The sequence below is a fragment of the Lissotriton vulgaris genome, chromosome 10 (genome assembly GCF_964263255.1).
Source record: "Lissotriton vulgaris chromosome 10, aLisVul1.2, whole genome shotgun sequence".
In the NCBI taxonomy this organism is placed as follows: Eukaryota; Metazoa; Chordata; class Amphibia; order Caudata; family Salamandridae; genus Lissotriton; species Lissotriton vulgaris.
This window is the reverse complement of record NC_141698.1, coordinates 275,667,630-275,686,324: the sequence shown is the minus strand read 5'-3', so window position 1 is coordinate 275,686,324 and position 18,695 is coordinate 275,667,630. Positions and strand designations below refer to the sequence as shown.

The following is an 18,695-nucleotide window of genomic DNA, read 5'->3' as shown; positions in this document are numbered from 1 at the left end:
TGGTGATGTGTTGAGGGTGAGTGAGGATGAGGTGTTGAGGGAGAGTGAGTGTGAGGTGTTGAGGGTGAGTGAGTGTAATTCAGGGTGGGTGATGAGTTGAGGGTGAGTGAGTGTGAGAGAGGGTGTTATTGACAAATGTGAGTGTTTTGCATGTGTGACTCGTTATTGTAAAGTGTGTTTGTATTTGTGTATGTTGTTGTGGTAGAATGATGCTGTTGCGGTGGTGTAGAGTGATGTTGGTGTGTTGATGAGTGTTGTTAGTGAGGTGCTTCCTAATGCTGTAGTTGTGAAGTGTTGATGATGAGTTGTGCTGTGTTAGTGTTCAACTATTACCACCACAGCATAACTCATTCCAACAACAGTTGCACTTCTCCCAACAACCTAATTTGTGATGTCCACCAATGGAACACGCATCAATACCACCTTAACATTCGGCCCCCCACAGTAACATTGCTCAACAACACAGCATAACTCAGCACCAGCACAGGCGTCTTTAGCTCAACAGTCTCATTCATACATAATACTGTAGTGCGTGTAAGCTACAAAGTATGTGTATTTTGTATATGTTTTTCTAATGTCAAATGGATTGGCTAAATCTTGTATGTGGGTGTGACTATGTTGTATAAAAGGAGTGTCTTAGTTATAATTTGCCTTTCGAATTGAAAAAATCCCCATAGAAGTAGTAAAATTTGTATTACACACTTGTTTATTTTTTTTAAAAAAACACAAATATTTATTGTTTAACTTTGTACAAAAAAAAGATATCCTGGCAACATGCAAAATTTACTCAGAACATATTTCATCGTCTTTTTCTTTAAGAATCTTTATGATTTGCCCATTACAAAAGACAACTTCAAAATTTTGTGGCAAAAAATGGACAAGGGCATCTCCGATGTTCTCAACGTCCTCATCTAACATAAACCATTTAATTAAGATCTCGTTTTCGATGGGCATCGATTGCAATTCGTCTGTGTTTGTCACTTTTATTGTGATGATACTGGTTTGCTCAGTAGAGCTTTCAACACCATAAATTAGAATGTCCATCTTTTCCTCTGGTGGGGCTGTTACCTGTTGAGAGAAAAGAAAAGCAATAATTATTTTTAAAATGTGTATACTTTATTTTTTGTGTAAGGCCTATAGTTGTTGAAAGGGACAGAGTTGTTGAAAGGGACACATTGGGTGAAATGGACTGAGTAGGTGAAAGGGTCCCAGTTGTTGATAGAGTTTGAGTGGGTGATAGGTCGAGACTGGGTGATAGGTGGTGGTAATAATTTTTTTGTGTGGTTGTAGTGTCATAGTGTGTTGAGGGTGAGTGAGGGTGAGATGTTGAGGGTGAGTGAGGGTGAGGCGTTGAGGGTGAGTGAGATTGAGGGTGAGTCAGTGTTTGAGGATGAGTGAGAGTGAGGGTAAGTAAGGGGCTGATGGGGATGTTTTGAGCGTGATTGAAGTGGTGTTGTGGTGCTAAGTTTTGGTGTGGTTGTAGTGTGATAGTGTGTTGAGGGTGAGTGAGTATGAGGGTGAGTGAGAGTGAGAGTGAGTGAGAATGAGGGGGAGGTGTTGAGGGTGAGTGAGGATGAGTGAGGGTGAGGAGTTGAGAGTGAGTGAGGGTGAGGGGCTGAGGGTGAGTGAGGTGTTGAGAGTGAGGTGTTGAGTGTGATTGAGGATGAGTGAGAGTGATGTTGAGTGATGTGTTGAGATTGACTGAGGGTGAGGCGTTGAGTGTGAGTGAGAGTGAGGTGTTGAGGCTGAGGGTGAGAAGCTGAGTGTCAGGGTGAGTGTGGCTGAGGCGTTGAGGGTGAGTGAGGGTGAGGTGTTGAGGGTGATTGAGGATGAGTGAGAGTGAGGAGTTAAGGGTGAGGTGTTTAGGGTGAGTGAAGTGTTGTTGTGGTGGTAAGTGTTTTTTTGTAGTTGTAGTGTGATAGTGTGTTGACGGTAAGTGAGGGTAAATGAGGGTGATGTTGTGAGGGTGAGTTAGTATGAGAGTGGTGTTGAGTGTGAGATGTTGAAGGTGATTGATGATGATTGAGATTGAGGTTGAGTGAGGAGTTAAGGGTGAGGTGTTGAGGGTGAGTTAAGTGTTGCTGTGGTGGTAAGTATTTGTTTGTTGTTGTAGTGTGATAGTGTGTTGACGGTGAGTGAGGGTGAATGAGCGTGAGGAGTTGAGGGTGAGTGAGTATGAGGGTGAGGTGTTGATGGTGAGTTGTTGAGGGTGAGTGAGTATGAGAGTGGGTGATAAGTCTAGAGTGGGTGATAAGTCTAGATTGGGTGATAGGCCTAGAGTGTGTGAAAGAGCCAGAGTTGTAGAAACGTTCCGAGTGGGTGAAAGCTCCCGAGTGGGTGAAAGCTCCCGAATGGGCGAAAGGTCCCAAGTGGCTGAAATGTCCAGAGTGGGTAAAATGTCCAGAGTGGGTGGAAGGGGCAGAGTGGGCGAAAGGGCAAGACTGGGTGCAATTCCAAGAGTGGCTGAAAAGAGATAATTGCAAAACTTTGTTTGTTCGTTGTGCTTACCTCCATTTTGCTATGGCGCGTTGTATTCAATATTTTTTGGCAATTGAATTCATGTACAGTGACATGAGTCAGGGTCACATATTTCCCAAGATGTATTTTAAATAGTGACGCTTCTCTCCACAGTGTCACTTTTATATCATCAGTTGCATCTTTTATTGTAATGGATTTGAGTGGGGTATCTTGCCCATTGATAAACACCGTTTTTGCGTCCTCTTCCTACACAAAAAGAAAGCATTCTATTAAATAGTGATTGTAAAAACAGATATTACTAGTGCATTGTCTGAAAGGCTATATAATGTATCATATTTAACGACCCAAATGAACCTCCTTTCTAAAAGATTGAAATGTTTCTTGTAAAAAATGGCCTTGTACATAGTACTTTTTTTTGTAGTATACACCAAAGCACTGGCATCTTATATTTTGCAAAAGTTGTACTTGCTACTATGTGTGAAGAGTGCATAATCAAAAATGTGTCCAGTTAGTTTTTGAAGTTACTAAAGGTGTAATGTGTGTGTAAGTGAACTATGCATTTTTTAAGTAGACATGATGACATGAGTGAGTGTGATGGTGAGGTGTTGAGTGTGAGGAGTTGATGGGGAGTGAGGGTGAGTGAGGATGAGGTGTTACGTGAGGGTGAGGTTGAATGTAAATGAGGGTGAGTGAGGGTGAGGGTGAGAGGGTGAGGGTGAGAGTTTGAAGGTGAGTGAGGGTGAGAAGTTGAGGGTGAGTAACGATGAGCGTGAGTGTGAGTGAGGCTGAGTAAGGCAAGTATGCATATTTTTAGTAGACCTGATGACATGAGTGAGGGTGTGGGTGAGGGTGAGTTATTGAGGGTGAGGTGTTGAGTGTTAGGGTGAGTGAGGGTGGGGTTGAGGGTGAGTGAGGACGAGGTGTTACGTGAGGGTGAGTGTGAGTGAGGCAGAGTTAGGGTGAGGCGTTGAGGGTGAGTGAGAGTGAGGGAGTGTTGAGGGTGAAAGATTGAATGTGAGAAGTTGAAGGTGAGTAAGGATGAGTGTGAGTGTGGGTGAGTGAGGGTGATTAATTGAGTGAGGGTGAGGTGTTGATGTTGAGGCTGAGGTGTTGAGGTGTTGAGTGAGAGTGAGGGTGACTGAGGAGTTGAGTGAGAAGTGTTGACTTTTTGAGGGGGAGGTGTTGAGGGCGAGTGAGGGTGAGTGAGGGTGATTGAGTGAGAGGTGTTGAGGGTGATTGAGGGTGATTGAGATTAAGGCTGAGTGAGGCATTAAGGGTGAATTGTTGAGTGTGAGGTGTTGTGTGTGAATGAGGGTGAGGTGTTGAGAGTTATTGAGGGTGAGAAGTTGAGGGTGAGTAAGGATGATGCTAAGTGAGGGTGAGTCATTGATGTTGATTGTGAGGCTGAGGTGTTGAGGTGTTGAGTGAGAGTGAGTGAGTATTTGAGGGAGAAGGGTAGAGTTTTAGAGTGGGAGGTGTTGAGGGCTAGTGAGGGTGATTGAGGCTGAGTGAGGAGGAGGTGTTGAGGGTGATCTCGGCTGAGTGAGATTGAGGGTGAGTGAGGCATTAAAATTGAATTGTTGAGGGTGAGGTGTTGAGTGAGAGTGAGAGTTGGGTGTTGAGGGTGAGTGATGTTGACTGAGGGTGAGGCATTGATGTAAAGACAGTATTTGCGTACTTTTGGTAAACCCAAAAAGAACAATTCTACAAAATAGTGACAGTAAAAAAACATAGTAGTAGTGCATTGTATCACTGGTAATATAATGTATTATATTTCACGACCCAAATGAACATACTTTCTACCATAGTGCATTTTTTTTTTAGTAAAAATTGTCATTGTGGAGAGTACTTGAATTTGTACTATACCCCAAAGTACTCACATATTATATATCTCAAAACTATCCCTTTATACATAGTGTGAAAGAGTGTGAAAGAGTGTCTAATGCAAGCTTTTTTGATGTTGTCCGTGAAGTTCCTAAGGGCCCGATGTAGGTAAATCCCATTTTTGTATGTAGGTACCAACATCTGGATTCATTACAGAATCCTTAACAAATCTTTAATTACCAAATCGGTAAATAGCGAATAGGTAATGCGCATTAATTCATATGGGTTTTGAAGGACATAGGAATGATTAGGCATTACCGAATCGGTATTTACTGAATCTGTAATTAAAGAATTATGAAGGGTGCAGGTGGTGTCACTTTGACACCCTCCTGCACCGCCAAAAAAGGCACAGGTGCCATGTGGCAAGCATACCTGCTGTAAGGGCAGGTCTGCCTGTCACATGCCATAGGTATTTTACCCTGGATTTGTATTCCATGGTAAAATACCGATTGTGTAAGCCATGTACAGAAGGTACATTGCCTACCTACATTACATTTCAGTTAATTTTATTGAATCTGTAAATCTACCGTTTCGGTTAATAAACAGATTTGCTAAAGTTACCTAAAATGTGCCCCTACATCTCAATAGCCCTTTACCGATGTGAAACGGGCCAAAATCTTTTTTTTTTGGCCGATTGGGATCGCTAAAGGGCTACCTACACCGGGCCCCTAAATGTGTAATTTGTGTGTAAGCCAACTATGCATTTTTGTACTAGACATGATGACATGTTTGTGTTGATACATCTGGCACATATTGTCCCTGAAACAGTCATCAGACTATTTATACTTGCAATTTCGAAAAAGCACAAATACATAAGATATGTCATTTACAATCCTAATAAGTCCAACTCTTCCACTGCAAGACAATATTTTTTTTTAGTTGACATGATAACATGTTTGTGTTCATACTTACGGCAATTATTGTCCCTGAAACGGTCATCAGGCTTTTTAGACTTGCCCGTTTTATTTCCTTGATGGGAGAAGCCGATGGTGCAGGCGGATGCAAAATGTTGTTTGCTTGTTGGATCAGGCCCTCCTCGATTGTCATTGCGGGAAATTTGGTTACTTTAGTTTGTTTTGTAATTAAAATTGTTTTGTTTTTGAGAATAAAGTTCCGTATCAGTAGTCCACAGTTTATTTTCGTTTGCTCATATAAATTTTCTTGGTAACAAGTACATTTAATTGTTCCAGTTTTATCTGCTAAAGCCAAATGGAATAAAATTTTCTGCTCTTGTTTAGCATTTTTGTACGTAGTTTTCCCTGAGCAGCTGATGACATTAACTCTTATTGGTTTCTGGTATGGTTTGTTGTCATCAGTATTAATGTTCATTATTTCTTCAATAGACATCATCTGAAATAGAAAATGTGATATAACATGTTAAATACAAACCCATATTGGTTTATGATCACTGTAATAGCATTCTAAAGTACCATAGTTGTGTAGTTGGTCATTTGTATATATATGATCTAAAATGGATTGGTAGTTAGTTGTGTAACTGTTAATGAGTTGTTGACATTGTAATTTTGTTTCAAAGAATCCAAGTAATTGCTTGCTGTTTGCATTTGTTTGAGATACATCCACATTGAAATCCCCTATAATAATCAATTTGTGCATGGGGTAAAAATCCGTAATATTAGTGATGAAATCAAAAAGAGAAGTTATACTTTTTAGGGGTGGTTTGTATAAAATAATAATAAGGTAATCTGTGTTATCAATCTGTAGAGTAAAATGTAAAATGTCTATCCCTTCAAGTGTCTCATAAATAGGCAATATAAATAAATCTTTTTTGTAGTACATAATCATTCCATGGTTTGTGTTGTATGTATGAAATTTATCAAATATAATGTGATGATATTGTTCTATACTGAAATCATTAGCTGTAGCATTTCTTGTAGTGTTGATCTCAGTTAAGCAAATAATGTCTGCTTGTAATATATTCCTATCCGCTACCATAGATGAAAAATTTTTCTGTAGTGATCTTATATTGTGTGCAATGATATTGAAATGTGCACTGTATGTATGTAACTGTGGGATATGTATTTCAAGTGGCATTTCTGTCCTTAATCTGTGCATTTCCTCATTAACTTGTGGATGTACTACAATTTTACGTGCATCAAAATTGTGTACATAGACATTTTGTATTGATTTTGCCCTGCTAATAGCAACATAATGCAAATGATGAATCTTGCTGTTATTAAAGTGTATATAAAGTGGTTCAAGAGTTGCACCTTGTGTGCGATGTATAGTGCGTGCTGATGCTTGGCGTAAAGGAAATTGCTTCCGTATAATGGTAATAAATTTCTTAGTGTATTGGAAATGTCTAGCTATAGCATGTATTGGTGTCCATGTATTTTGTGTTTGTGAATGAAATAAGTGTTTATATTGTTGTCTGGTTGTTTCTCCTATAGTGGGATTGTCAAATAACAACCAAACAATAATAGGTGTATTGTTAATCAATTCTACTAATTGTACAACACCAGTTGCGCCATTTGTTAAACCATCATTGACATCCACATTGCAACTTAAATCATAACGAAGTTGTAAGGCAATGTGTAATGTATGTGAAAGGCCCATTGTTTTCTGTGGATCTTTGGGCAGTTGCTTAAGAATCGTTTTTTTCACACTTTCAGACAAATCAGAACTAACAGTATCGCTTGCTACTGTTATGTAGACAGGATAATCTTTGCAATGTTGTTCTAAAACCTTTTTGTTAATTTCATTAACTTCTAGATTAGTTGACATGATATATGGAATTGTTTCTAATAAAGTCTCATCAGGTTGTATTTCCCTTTGCTTAATTTGTGAAATATCTTCTTCAGTATGCTTGCCTTCTCTCAATCTGTTTAGTAATTCAGCAAATTGTAGATCTTCTTTTTGGCGCATAATTTTTGTTAATTCAAAAATTTTAAAATGTTCTTTCCACAAGTTAGCACTTAAAGGACCATACATTTGTGTCGAATCCTGAAAAATGTATCTGTCAAATACAGGTTTTAATTGGTAAAAGTCACCAATGGCTAAAATAGAAATTCCTCCAAATGGTTCATTAGATGATTTAATTTCTTGAAGCCTGTTATGTATAAAATTCAACATATTGTGGCCTACCATTGAAATTTCATCAATAATAACAACTCTAACATGCATCATTTCCATTTGTAGAGCAGTTCTATGTTCCTGACTCAGTTGTTTATAAGACAAACTTTGCGACACAGGTATTTTGAAAGTGCTATGCAGTGTTTTGCCATTAATATTATGGGCAGCCTTTCCTGTTGGAGCAGTAAGTAAGATATAAACATTATCCGGATTTTCACCGGCCTTAGTGTTATAGTAGCGTAGTAAAGTTTGATAAAGTGCAGATATTACAAAACTTTTCCCAACACCAGCCCCTCCAGTGCAAAAAGTATAGCATGGAGTGCTAGTAGTTTTAAACCAATGCAAGTGATGGTAAACAAAGTTAAGTTGTTCTTCCGTTAAGTTTTGCATAAGTTGTTGGTATTTTTCATTGGGTAAAAGAACGTTAGTTGATCTTTGTTCTTCAGTTGTAGTTCTAATTCCTAAATCTAGAGCCAAATCATATCTATTATTATGTTCTGGATTTTGGTCTTCTGTCTGTATATTCACAGTTGGTGATAGAGGAGGTGAAATGACATTTTCATGAGACTGTTCATGAATAATGTTTGTAAGTTCACCATGCTGTTTGTTATAGATTTTTAGTTGTGTGTCAACAAATGTTTTAACTTCCAGATACCTATCATAGTAAGTGTCCTTGTTGATTAGTATTTTTTCTTCTTCCCTCCATGGATAGTGCAACATTAATATTTCTCTATAATACTCTTCCGGTTCATTATTTTTGCTAAATCTGCAAAAGCGTATTATTTTCCCTTGTCTGCGCTTATTTAAAGCATAATCATAATTATGTTTCTGTTGTTGTTTATTTCCGTCACTACATTCTATTTCTAATTCTTCCTCATCTGAGCTGTAAAAGTTTTGTTCTGCAAGTAAATCTTCGCAATCATTTATTTCTTTCCCATGTGTTTTTTTCTTCACATAGTTGAAATTAGCCGCATAGTCTGCTAACGTGCACATCTCTAATGATTGTGGCCATTTGCAGTACTTAATAATAATATTTTCACATTGAATGTCAGTGGAATTTTCGGGCAAGTTATTAATAGTTTCGATATCACGCATTAAATAAGTTCTTTTCTCTGGACGGCTAGTATTAATAAATACAAATGATCGTGAGCTTTTCCGTAATGGTATTTGAAGAATTAGATATGCTGCTTCTTGAGCACTAATTTCTGTGCAGTTGAGGAATTTGTTCCCTATGTGTTTAAGTTGATCTTTGATATTACTATTGCTTGGTACCTCTTTAGCAGCTTGCGCTAGAAGTTTGCTAATTCCTCTTTGCGATTTACTGATATATGAGATAATATAGACTGCACAAGCATAAGGGTCTAGTATAAACTGCAAGTCTATATTTGCTCGCCAAGCTTCTAAAAGAGTACTATTGTAGTTATTGATGAAGCATTCGGCTGGTGTTCTTTTTAAAAAAATAGTTGTTTTTTGTAAGCTAGTTTGTATAGAAGTAATATATTCTTTATCATCCATTTTAATGAAGTCCAAAAATTCCTCAAAAGAAAGTGTATTAAAAGTAGTATTATTCATAGCTTCATGTATTATTTTCATATTATCTTGCCATTGGTTATTTGTCTCCTCCAGTGTTAATGGCTCTAATATGAGCGTTCTTGACATTGGATATTTGGGATATTGATATTTGCATGTCCGTTGCTGTTTACGTCTGCAATTTTTGGTGTGACCATGCCTTTGTAGATTTATTAACGGTTGTAAAACAGGGTTTTCAGACTTATGACAAGTGATATATTTGTCAATAAAGCTATTGACTTCTTCCACTGGTGAAACACCATACAATGGTGCTTTGTTTACCCAGAGTAATGCATGTATATGTGGAGAACCTCTCTGTTGGAATTCGACTCTGTAAAAGTAGTCTACTATTTCCCCAATTGGATTAGTGCCATTCAGCAAAACACAATTAAAGAATTTCCTAACTTGATAGTCAAACTGTCTTGCACATGTTATTGGATCTTCTTGTATTAATTTACTTTTAGTTTCCCAAGACATGTTTAAGAATTCTTCCTCTGTACATTCCTGTAAGTTTCTAACTCTCAATAGTATATTTATTAAATGGTGCCATTTTGTTTCTGCAGCAGATAATGTCAAAAAGAAAGTGGGAATGCCAAGTTGCCTTATCATAGCAAAAATATCTTTTTTGCAACCTTCCCAATATGGAGGTGAACTGCGTATAGTTTTTAATACTTTGTACCCCTCATTGAACTGTAAAACATTGGCAATATTACATTTAATGTCTTTAGCAGTTATTTTATTCCCATCTGTAAAATGTTTTCTGATGGAAATGTTGATTTTACCATGGATCTGCTTAATATGTAATTTCTTCAGTTTAAAAAAGACATTAGTAATAGATTTAGCGACTCTTCTATCATAACTCCTTAACTCTGCTTGGCAAATAGTACTATAATGTACCGGTATGTGTCTTTCCTTATTGTTAGGTCTTCGTTCACCACAAAAAATAGTAGGGAAAGCCAAAAACTCTGAATCTTTATCCTCATATAAACCTCTTGGCGTGTTATGTTCAGCTGGAGCGAAACTTAACACATTCAGCGAATTACTAGTAATAGTTTCATTTGTTAACATAGTATCCAAATTTCCAGCTTCTATGTTGTCCGAACTATCAGATGAATTGTTTGTTTCAGAAGTCTCATTGTGAGATTCTATTTCTGGAGGTATATACTCCCAGTCAGGGTTAATGGTAACACCATATTCATTAAACATTCGACTATTTTTAGCTAGCCATGTAGCTGCCTTTTTTACAGTATTTGGTCTAATATTCTCATAATGTGTATATGATTTATAGATTAATTTCCTTTTTAATTTCACTGGGATTGTCATGGCGTCATTAATTTGCCTTGGTAAAATTGTAACAGTTGTCATAACATCTGCAGGTACATTAACTACTGCACCTGATAATGATTTTTGAAAACCGCGTGGCAGACTCCGAATTTGTAAGAATGGTATCCTAGGTGAAACTAATCTTTCTTCTAAATCATATAATTCTAATTCAACTGGTACATTTGGGAAGCCCATGCCATTTACAATTGAACATGGTGGTATTTTGTTTTTGCGAATGTAATAATAGCAAGTCTTACAAATAAAAGTTGTTTTCTTGTTACTAATGTTACACTTGTTGAAAATTTCGGATTGGCTAACACTGCGTATATTTAGCAACGTTTGTTTATGCCACAGTTGATTGCAAAGAGTACAAATGTACTCTGGCCCATGCAATATTTCCCGGTGGAATTTGCGAATGATTGTATGGATTTGTTTACCTCGTTTCTGTCTTTGGCCCTGCGTGAAGATGGGTATGTTATTATCAGTAGCACTTAGTTGACTGTTGGTAATGTCTTCTTCAGCTGTATTAATTTTTTTTCTTTGTACAACTGTAGTTGGACATGTACTTGAATCCCTTTTTCTTTTCCGAGACTGTTTATTTGTTCCCTGGATAGCTTTACTATTACCTGGTAATTGTGGTAAATGATTGCTATTGCTATTCCCTCCCTTACTTGTATTCTGTAAATGATCAGAAGACATTGATGTTGATGTTATCGTCTGATTAGGAGTACATTCAGTAGTATGTACCCAAATTTTTCTTTCTTGCGGCAGTTGACTATTTTTTTTGTGCACAGTAAGTGCTTTTGTAAAGGATTTTCTTTGAATGACTTTTATATCTATTGGTGTTAATTCAAATTGGACACATTGCTCAGCCTGATGTTTTAAGTTATATGCTAGTTTCATAACATATTGAATTAGCCCTTCAAACGAATTAAATGCAATTGTAACACATGTTCCGTTTGAATGAGGCATGCCTTCATGGTCCCTACTATGTGAATCAAATACAAAGTATGATTGCATATGTTTGAAAATAGCTATTACATAAACATTCATACAAAGTAGAACACCACAGTGCTTCTTAATAGTAACATTTAATGCTGTGCTAATATCTGGGTAGGCTTTATCAAAACGTTTAAGGACATCACCGTAGTAAGCATTCCGTAGCAAAAGTGAATATATCTCTTGATTGTGGTCTATATACCTTGGCAGGTCATCTGGATGCATAAGTGTTTCTTTGTTAATAGAATGCATTTGGAGATATAAAGCGTCCCCACGGTCCATTATATAATGCAGATCATTAGAGTTCCAAGTAGTTACTGGCTTGCATAAATTGTGCAAGACAGCAAAAGCACTATTTGGTAAGCATTGCTTACCTTGTGATTTGCTATTAAATTTGCTATTCCCTTGATGGTAACTTGCTTTTAAGCATTTCTGCATCTTCAAAGTTATACTGAAATGTTGTTATCAACAAATGTAAATTGAGAAGGTTTGTGAACTAAAAATTTTTTTAGGGGACTGTAAGGTATGAACTTTTAACAATTTTTAAACGAAGTGGCAAAGTAGTATTTACCTTAACTTCTGTTTCTTTTGTTGTTGTTTGAATAATCTGAAAGTTGAAAAAAAACATATTGTTTAGAATATATTTCTCCGAATTTTTGCCATAAAAGACACATTAGCATGTAAATAGTCTTTTAAAGACCTGTTAAGAGCTCTAGTGCTGCTGTGAGTGTATGTGCCACGGCTGGCACACAGGCAGGGTGAGATGATAGAGGGAGAGAGAGGGAGTGGGAGGAAAAGGGGGACAGAGAGAGAGTGAGTGAGTGCGTGAAAAGTTAATACTGAGAGACGTTAAAAAATGTGTGTGTGTGTTATGTGTTGCATTGAATCAGAGAATGGATGAGGTGTGAGGAAGGTAAAGGGAGTGAGAGGGAGAGTGATAGGAAGGGAGACGGGGATGGAGGGAGGGAGAGAGAGGGAGAGGGAGACAGAGGGATTAACAAAGTTAGAGTGAGAAAGAGGAAGGCAAGAGAGAGGGAGGGGGAGCTAGAGAAGGAGAGAGAGGGTGAGTGTAGGTGAGGGGTTGAGGGTGAATGAGGATGAAATGTTGAGGGTGTGAGTGTGAGGGTGAGGTGTTGATTGTTGTTGAGGTGAGGTGGTGAGGGTGAGGGTGAGGGTGAGTGAGGGGGAGGGGATGAGGGTGAGTGAGGGGGAGTGGTATTGAGGGTGAGTGAGGGTGAGGGTGAGGGTGAGTGAGGGTGACGGTTTGATGGTGAGTAATGGTGAGGGTGAGTGAGGATGACATGTTGAGGGTAAGTGAGCATGAGGGTGAGTGAGCATGAGGGTGAGTGAGCATGAGGGTGAGTGAGCATGAGGGTGAGTGAGGATGGTGTGAGTGAGTGTGAGTGAGGGTGAGGGGTTGAGGGTGAGTGAAGGTAGATTAGGCTTAGAGATTGAGGGTGAGTGATGGCGAGAAGCTGAGGGTGAGTAAGGATGAGGCTGAGTGTGGGTGAGTGGGAATGAGGTGTTGTGGGTGAGTGAGGTGTTGAGGGTGAGTGAGGCTGAGGTGTTGAAGTGTTGAGTGAGAGTGAGGGTGAGTGAGGAGTTGAAGGAGAAGTGTTGAGGGTGTGTGTGTGAGGTGTTGAGGGCTAGTGATGCTCAGTTTTATGTTGTTGCTGTCACCCCGAGCCTTAACCACTGACCCTGCCCCCACCGATGCGGTCATTGGACACTAAGTAAACATTAAATTTTGCCCCTGAGAGAAAGATTGTGAGTAGGCATGTAATAGAGTGTGTGTGTGAAAGTGTCCTTGTTCGTGGAATGTGTGTATGAAAATTTTGTTGTGGTGTGGCGAAGTGTTGGTGTACCCAGTTACTGTGGAAGTAATGTAGAAAGATAGAGAGGGAGTAAATGGGAGACAAATGGAGAGTTATGTACAAAGACAGAAAGGAAGGGAAAGTTAGGGAAAGGAAGGGAAATGGAGGGAGAGGAAGAGAAAGGGAGTGAGATGCAGGGTGATAGGGAGGGAGACGGAGAGGGAGGGAGAGAGGAGGAAGAAAAAAGGGGGAGTGAGACAGAGGGAGGAACACAGTTAGAGTGAAAGAGAGGAAGATGGGAGAGAGGGAGGGGTAGCTATAGAGAGGGAGAGAGAGCTATAGAGATGTAGGGAGTCCGAAAGAGAAAGAGAGCGAGAAAATTATATGTATGCCGGGAGGGCTCAGTGCACGAAGCCTTCGGCTGCAGGGTCCTGTGATTAACCTCATGGTCAGTTTAATGTTGTTGCTGTTGCCCCGACCCTTAACAACTAACCCTGCCCCCACCGATGCGGTCTTTGGACACAAAGTAAACGGTACATTTTTCACCTGCTTGAAAGATTGTGATTAGCCATGTAATAGAGGTTGTTAGCGAAAGTCCCCTTGATAGTGGATTGTGTGTATGAAAAATTTGTTGTGGTGTGGCGAAGTGTTGCGAACGGATTATGACTGTACTATTCCCCCTAATGTTGCAATGTGCCTGTGACTAGTGTAGTAAGTGTATGGGCAATTTTTTTTTGGGTAGGCAGCTAATTCTGGCTTGGAATTGTTGTTGGGGATGGAGAGGGAGTGAGTGTGTGCGTGAAGAGTTAATAGTGCGAGACGTCCTGAAAAATGTGTGTGTGTGTCATCGTGTAACTTAGATTACTTCCTATATTGTATTGAATATGAAAATGAAATGAATGCGGTGTGCGTGTAATATTGAAAGTGTACACAGTTAGTGTGCAAGTAATGTAGAAAGATAGAGAGGGAGTAAATGGTAGACAAATGGAGAGTTATGTACAAAGACAGAGAGGAAGGGAAAGTTAGGGAAAGGAAGGGAAATGGAGGGAGAGGAAGAGAAAGGGAGTGAGATGCAGGGTGATAGGGACGGAGACGGAGAGGGAGGGAGAGAGGAGGAAGAAAAAAGGGGGAGTGAGACAGAGGGAGGAACACAGTTAGAGTGAAACAGAGGAAGATAGGAGAGAGGGAGGGGGAGCTATAGAGAGGGAGAGAGAGCTATAGAGATGTAGGGAGACCGAAAGAGAAAGAGAGCGAGAAAGTTATGTGTATGCCGGGAGGGCTCAGTGCACGAAGCCTTAGGCTGCAGGGTCCTGTGATTAAGCTCATGGTCAGTTTAATGTTGTTGCTGTCGCCCCGATCCTTGACAACTAACATTGCCCCCACCGATGGGGTCCTTGTACACAAAGTAAACAGTACATTTTTAACCTGCTTGAAAGATTGTGAGTAGCCATGTAATAGAGGGGGTGGGCGAAAGTCCCCTTGATAGTGGATTGAGTGTATGAAAACTTTGTTGTGGTGTGGCGAAGTGTTGAGAACGGATTCTGACTGTGCTATTCGCCCTAATGTTCCAATGTGCCTGTGAATAGTGTAGTAAGTGTAAGGTGCATTATTTTTTGGGGTAGGCAGCTAATCCTGGCTAATATGTTATTGGATGTGTGCTTGTGAAAATGTAATACTAGTAGTTGTACGAGTGGCTGTTTCTGTGTGTCAGCTTGTAACTTGGATTACTAACTGTGCAAGTAAAGCAACGAATGAATGCATTGTGCGTAAATCTTGTAAAGTGTTGCCTGTTTACGTGCAAATTAAAGTTCAATTAGAACTTTTGACTGAAAGTTTGGTGCTGTAGTGGCGAAGTGCTATGATGTTACATTGCGTAGGAGTTGCACGTGTTGTATAAGGGTGGCAGTCAGTGTTTTGCCTAATGTGACAGGCTGTGTGTGATTAGTGTAAGATGCAGTGTTTTGCCTAATGTGACAGGGTGTGTGTGATTAGTGTGCTATAGAGAGGTAGGGAGACGAAGAGAGAAAGAGAGCGAAAAATTATGTCTATGCCGGGAGGGCTCAGTGCACGAAGCCTTCGGCTGCAGGGTACTGTGAATAACATCATGGACAGTTTTATGTTGTTGCTGTCGCCCCGAGCCTTAACCACTGACCCTGCCCCCACCGATGCGGTCATTGGACACTAAGTAAACATTAAATTTTGCCCCTGAGAGAAAGATTGTGAGTAGGCATGTAATAGAGTGTGTGTGTGAAAGTGTCCTTGTTCGTGGAATGTGTGTATGAAAATTTAGTTGTGTTGTGGCAAAGTGTTGGTGTAACCAGTTAATGTGCAAGTAATGTAGAAAGATAGAGAGGGAGTAAATGGGAGACAAATGGAGAGTTATGTACAAAGACAGAGAGGAAGGGAAAGTTAGGGAAAGGAAGGGAAATGGAGGGAGAGGAAGAGAAAGGGAGTGAGATGAAGGGTGATAGGGAGGGAGACGGAGAGGGAGGGAGAGAGGTGTAAGAAAAGAGGGGGAGTGAGACAGAGGGAGGAACACAGTTAGAGTGAAACAGAGGAAGACAGGAGAGAGGGAGGGGGAGCTATAGAGAGGGAGAGAGAGCTATAGAGATGTAGGGAGACCGAAAGAGAAAGAGAGCGATAAAATTATGTGTATGCCGGGAGGGCTCAGCGCACGAAGCCTTCGGCTGCAGGGTCCTGTGCTTAACCTCATGGTCATTTTAATGTTGTTGCTGTCGCCACGACCCTTGACAACTAACATTGCCCCCACCAATGCGGTCGTTGTACACAAAGTAAACAGTACATTTATCACCTGCTTGAAAGATTGTGAGTACCCAGGTAATAGAGGGTGTTGGCGAAATTCCCCTTGATAGTGTATTGTGTGTATGAAAAGTTTGTTGTGGTGTGGCGAAGTGTTGAGAACGGATTATGACTGTACTATTCCCCCTAATGTTCCAATGTGCCTGTGAATAGTGTAGTAAGTGTACGGTCAATTTTTTTTTTGGGTAGGCAGCTAATCCAGGCTAATGTGTTATTGGATGTGTGCTTGTGAAAATGTAATACTAGTAGTTGTACGAGTGGCTGTTTCTGTGTGTCAGCTTGTAACTTGGATTACTAACTGCAAGTAAAGCAACGAATTAATGCATTGTGCGTAAATGTTGTAAAGTGTTGCCTGTTTACATGCAAATTACTGTGCAATTAGAAGTTCTGACTGAAAGTTTGTTGCTGTAGTGGCGAAGTGACATGATGTTACATTGCGTAGGAGTTGCACGTGTTGTATAAGGGTGGCTGTCATTGTTTTGCCTAATGTGACAGGCTGTGTGTGATTAGTGTAAGATGCAGTGTTTTGCCTAATGTGACAGGGTGTGTGTGATTAGTGTGCTATAGAGAGTGAGGGAGACGAAAAGAGAAAGAGAGCGACAAAATTATGTGTATGCCGGGAGGGCTCAGTGCACGAACACTTCGCCTCCAGGGTACTGTGAATAACCTCATGGTCAGTTTTATGTTGTTGCTGTCGACCCGACCCTTAACCACTGACCCTGCCCCCACGTCGGAGTGTTAGGAACGGAAGTAAAAATTGTGTAGAAGAGTGAACAGTTGGCTGTACTTACTTGATATATGTTGGTGCGCAGTTTCTTTCCCCCTATCAAGGAAATGTTGAAAGCGTACCAATAACCTACAAGAGATAACAAAAAAAAAACAATATGTATCTGTTGTTTTAAACCAAGGTATGACCTGTTTTAGAAATTACGTAGTCTTTTGCTAAGTATTACCATAGAAAATGAAGATTTGCAAACACACATGTCGCAGAATAATTTAACACAGGTGCAATGTTGATATAGTAACAGTTCTAATAAACGCAACTAAAAATATCAATACTGTCCCTTAGATGTATAGAAATAACACTTGCATGCACTTACGTTCTAAGATTGAATGCCGTAATTTTTCAGTGGCTGTTGGTCGATAGCAGCAAGTTCAGCGCCGTTCTGTAAGTCGAAGTTCTGTCCTCGCTGGTAAAAAGAGAGTATGACTTAAAGTGACCCGTCCCTCTGCTTAAATAGGGGGTAACGATGCAAGAATCTTTTTTTTCTTTTTGTGTTTAAGAAAGGATCAAAGCTTTTAGTCCTTCCCTTGCCCCAAGGAAAAGTCACACTAGCTGATGTGCGCGACTTGGAAGTGTGAATGTTTGAATGTGTATGCAGATGGAGTTTCGACATAGGCGCGCCAGTAGACTTCACTGGGCAACTCCCTTAAGGCCATATAAGAATTTGCTCGGAACTAACAAAGCAAAGGGCCTTTTTTTTACGTTAGTGTAATTGGACTTCAACTGTCTGCTCGAAGTTACACTTAAAAATGGCATATATAAAGCATCAAAAGTATACAAAGTTTCACTTAAAAACATACAACTCTTGTAATATAGTGGCTCGAAGTTGTGCCGTTTAGGTTTAGTATGAAAATACTGAAAATTGCCGCGGATGCGTCCATTAATGTGTGTGTGGCAACGTTAAAAAAAAGTGGGTGAATGAGAAAGATGGTGGATAATTTTGTTTGGCAAAAAATAAATGGAAAGACAGGTGTGGTGCTGAACGGGTCAAAGGCCGGATGCAATATTTGCCATAAAAGTTGTGTTTTCCGTTTCAGTATGAAAATAGTGAACATTGCTGCGTAAGTGGCCCTTACATGTGTCTGTGTGTATTTTTAAATGCTATGGGAATTTTGGCTGTGTGTGTACGTGTTGTAAATACAGAATTTCGCTGCGGGTGCGTCCCTTAATGTAAGTCTTGTAATATACAGGCTCAAATTTGTGGCGTTTATGTTTAGTATGAAAAGACAGGACATTGCTGCAGATGCCTCCATTAATGTGTGAGTGTCACCATAGAAATACAGTGTGAGAATGAAAAAGATGTCCGATGATTTTGTTTGCCAATAGATAAATGTAGCGATAGGTGTGGCGAAATGTTCGGAGCTGATTTATTTGCCATCAAAGTTGTGTTGTTATTTGTTGTATAAAAATAGTGAGCATTGCTAAGGATGCGGCCCTTGAATGTGTTTGTGGGTAATTTTAAATGCTAGGAATTATGTTGGTGTGTGTGTACGGCATGGTATGTAAACTATAGTAGTTTTGTTAACGTTTCCAGACACCATTTTATCCTTTAATGTAAATCAACTTGAACTGTCTACTCAAAGGTACACTTAAAAATGGCATGAGGGGTTGAGGGTGAGGATGAGTGAGGGTGAGGCTGAGGTCTTGAGTGTAACTGGAAGTAAGAGTGAGGGTGAGTGAGGGGTTGAGTGTTAGTGAGGGTGAGGTATTGAGGGTGAGTGAGGGGAAGGGTGATTGAGGTATTGAGAGTTACTGAGGGTGAGGTGTGTAGGGTGAAGTGTTGAGAGTGTGGGTGAGGGGTTGAGGGTGAGGGAGGGTGAGTGAGGGTGAATGGTTGAGGGTGAGGGGTTGAGGTGAGGAATTGAGGCTGATGTTTTGAGGGTGAATGAGTGTGAGATGTTGATGGTGAGTGAAGGTGAGATGTTGGGTGAGGC

The 18,695-nt window shown here is 39.9% G+C and overlaps 2 protein-coding genes across 2 annotated transcripts in view; both read right to left on the bottom strand.

Moving 5' to 3' along the window:
* LOC147685121 (unconventional myosin-Ig-like) overlaps nucleotides 1-18,695 on the bottom strand; it is a 1,601,091-nt gene that overhangs the window by 94,730 nt on the left and 1,487,666 nt on the right. The window lies entirely within an intron of this gene.
* On the bottom strand, nucleotides 692-18,322 carry LOC147685123 (uncharacterized). The gene is made up of 5 exons (XM_086941005.1): nucleotides 16,769-18,322; nucleotides 11,915-11,950; nucleotides 5,275-5,712; nucleotides 2,509-2,724; nucleotides 692-1,068 (listed from the first exon to the last, which is right to left on the bottom strand). Exons 3-5 carry the CDS (start codon nucleotides 5,710-5,712, stop codon nucleotides 784-786), a joined length of 939 nt encoding a protein of 312 aa, XP_086797131.1. The 5' UTR covers nucleotides 11,915-11,950; nucleotides 16,769-18,322; the 3' UTR covers nucleotides 692-783.

Excerpts from the sequence above, each read along its gene's own strand:
- LOC147685123 (XM_086941005.1), bottom strand. The coding sequence starts at position 5,712 with ATGATGTCTATTGAAGAAATAATGAACATTAATACTGATGACAACAAA. Across the intron at positions 2,725-5,274 it reads TTTCAGGGACAATAATTGCC|GAAGAGGACGCAAAAACGGT; the intron begins GTAAGTATGAAC and ends CTTTTTGTGTAG. Across the intron at positions 1,069-2,508 it reads CGCGCCATAGCAAAATGGAG|GTAACAGCCCCACCAGAGGA; the intron begins GTAAGCACAACG and ends TTCTCTCAACAG.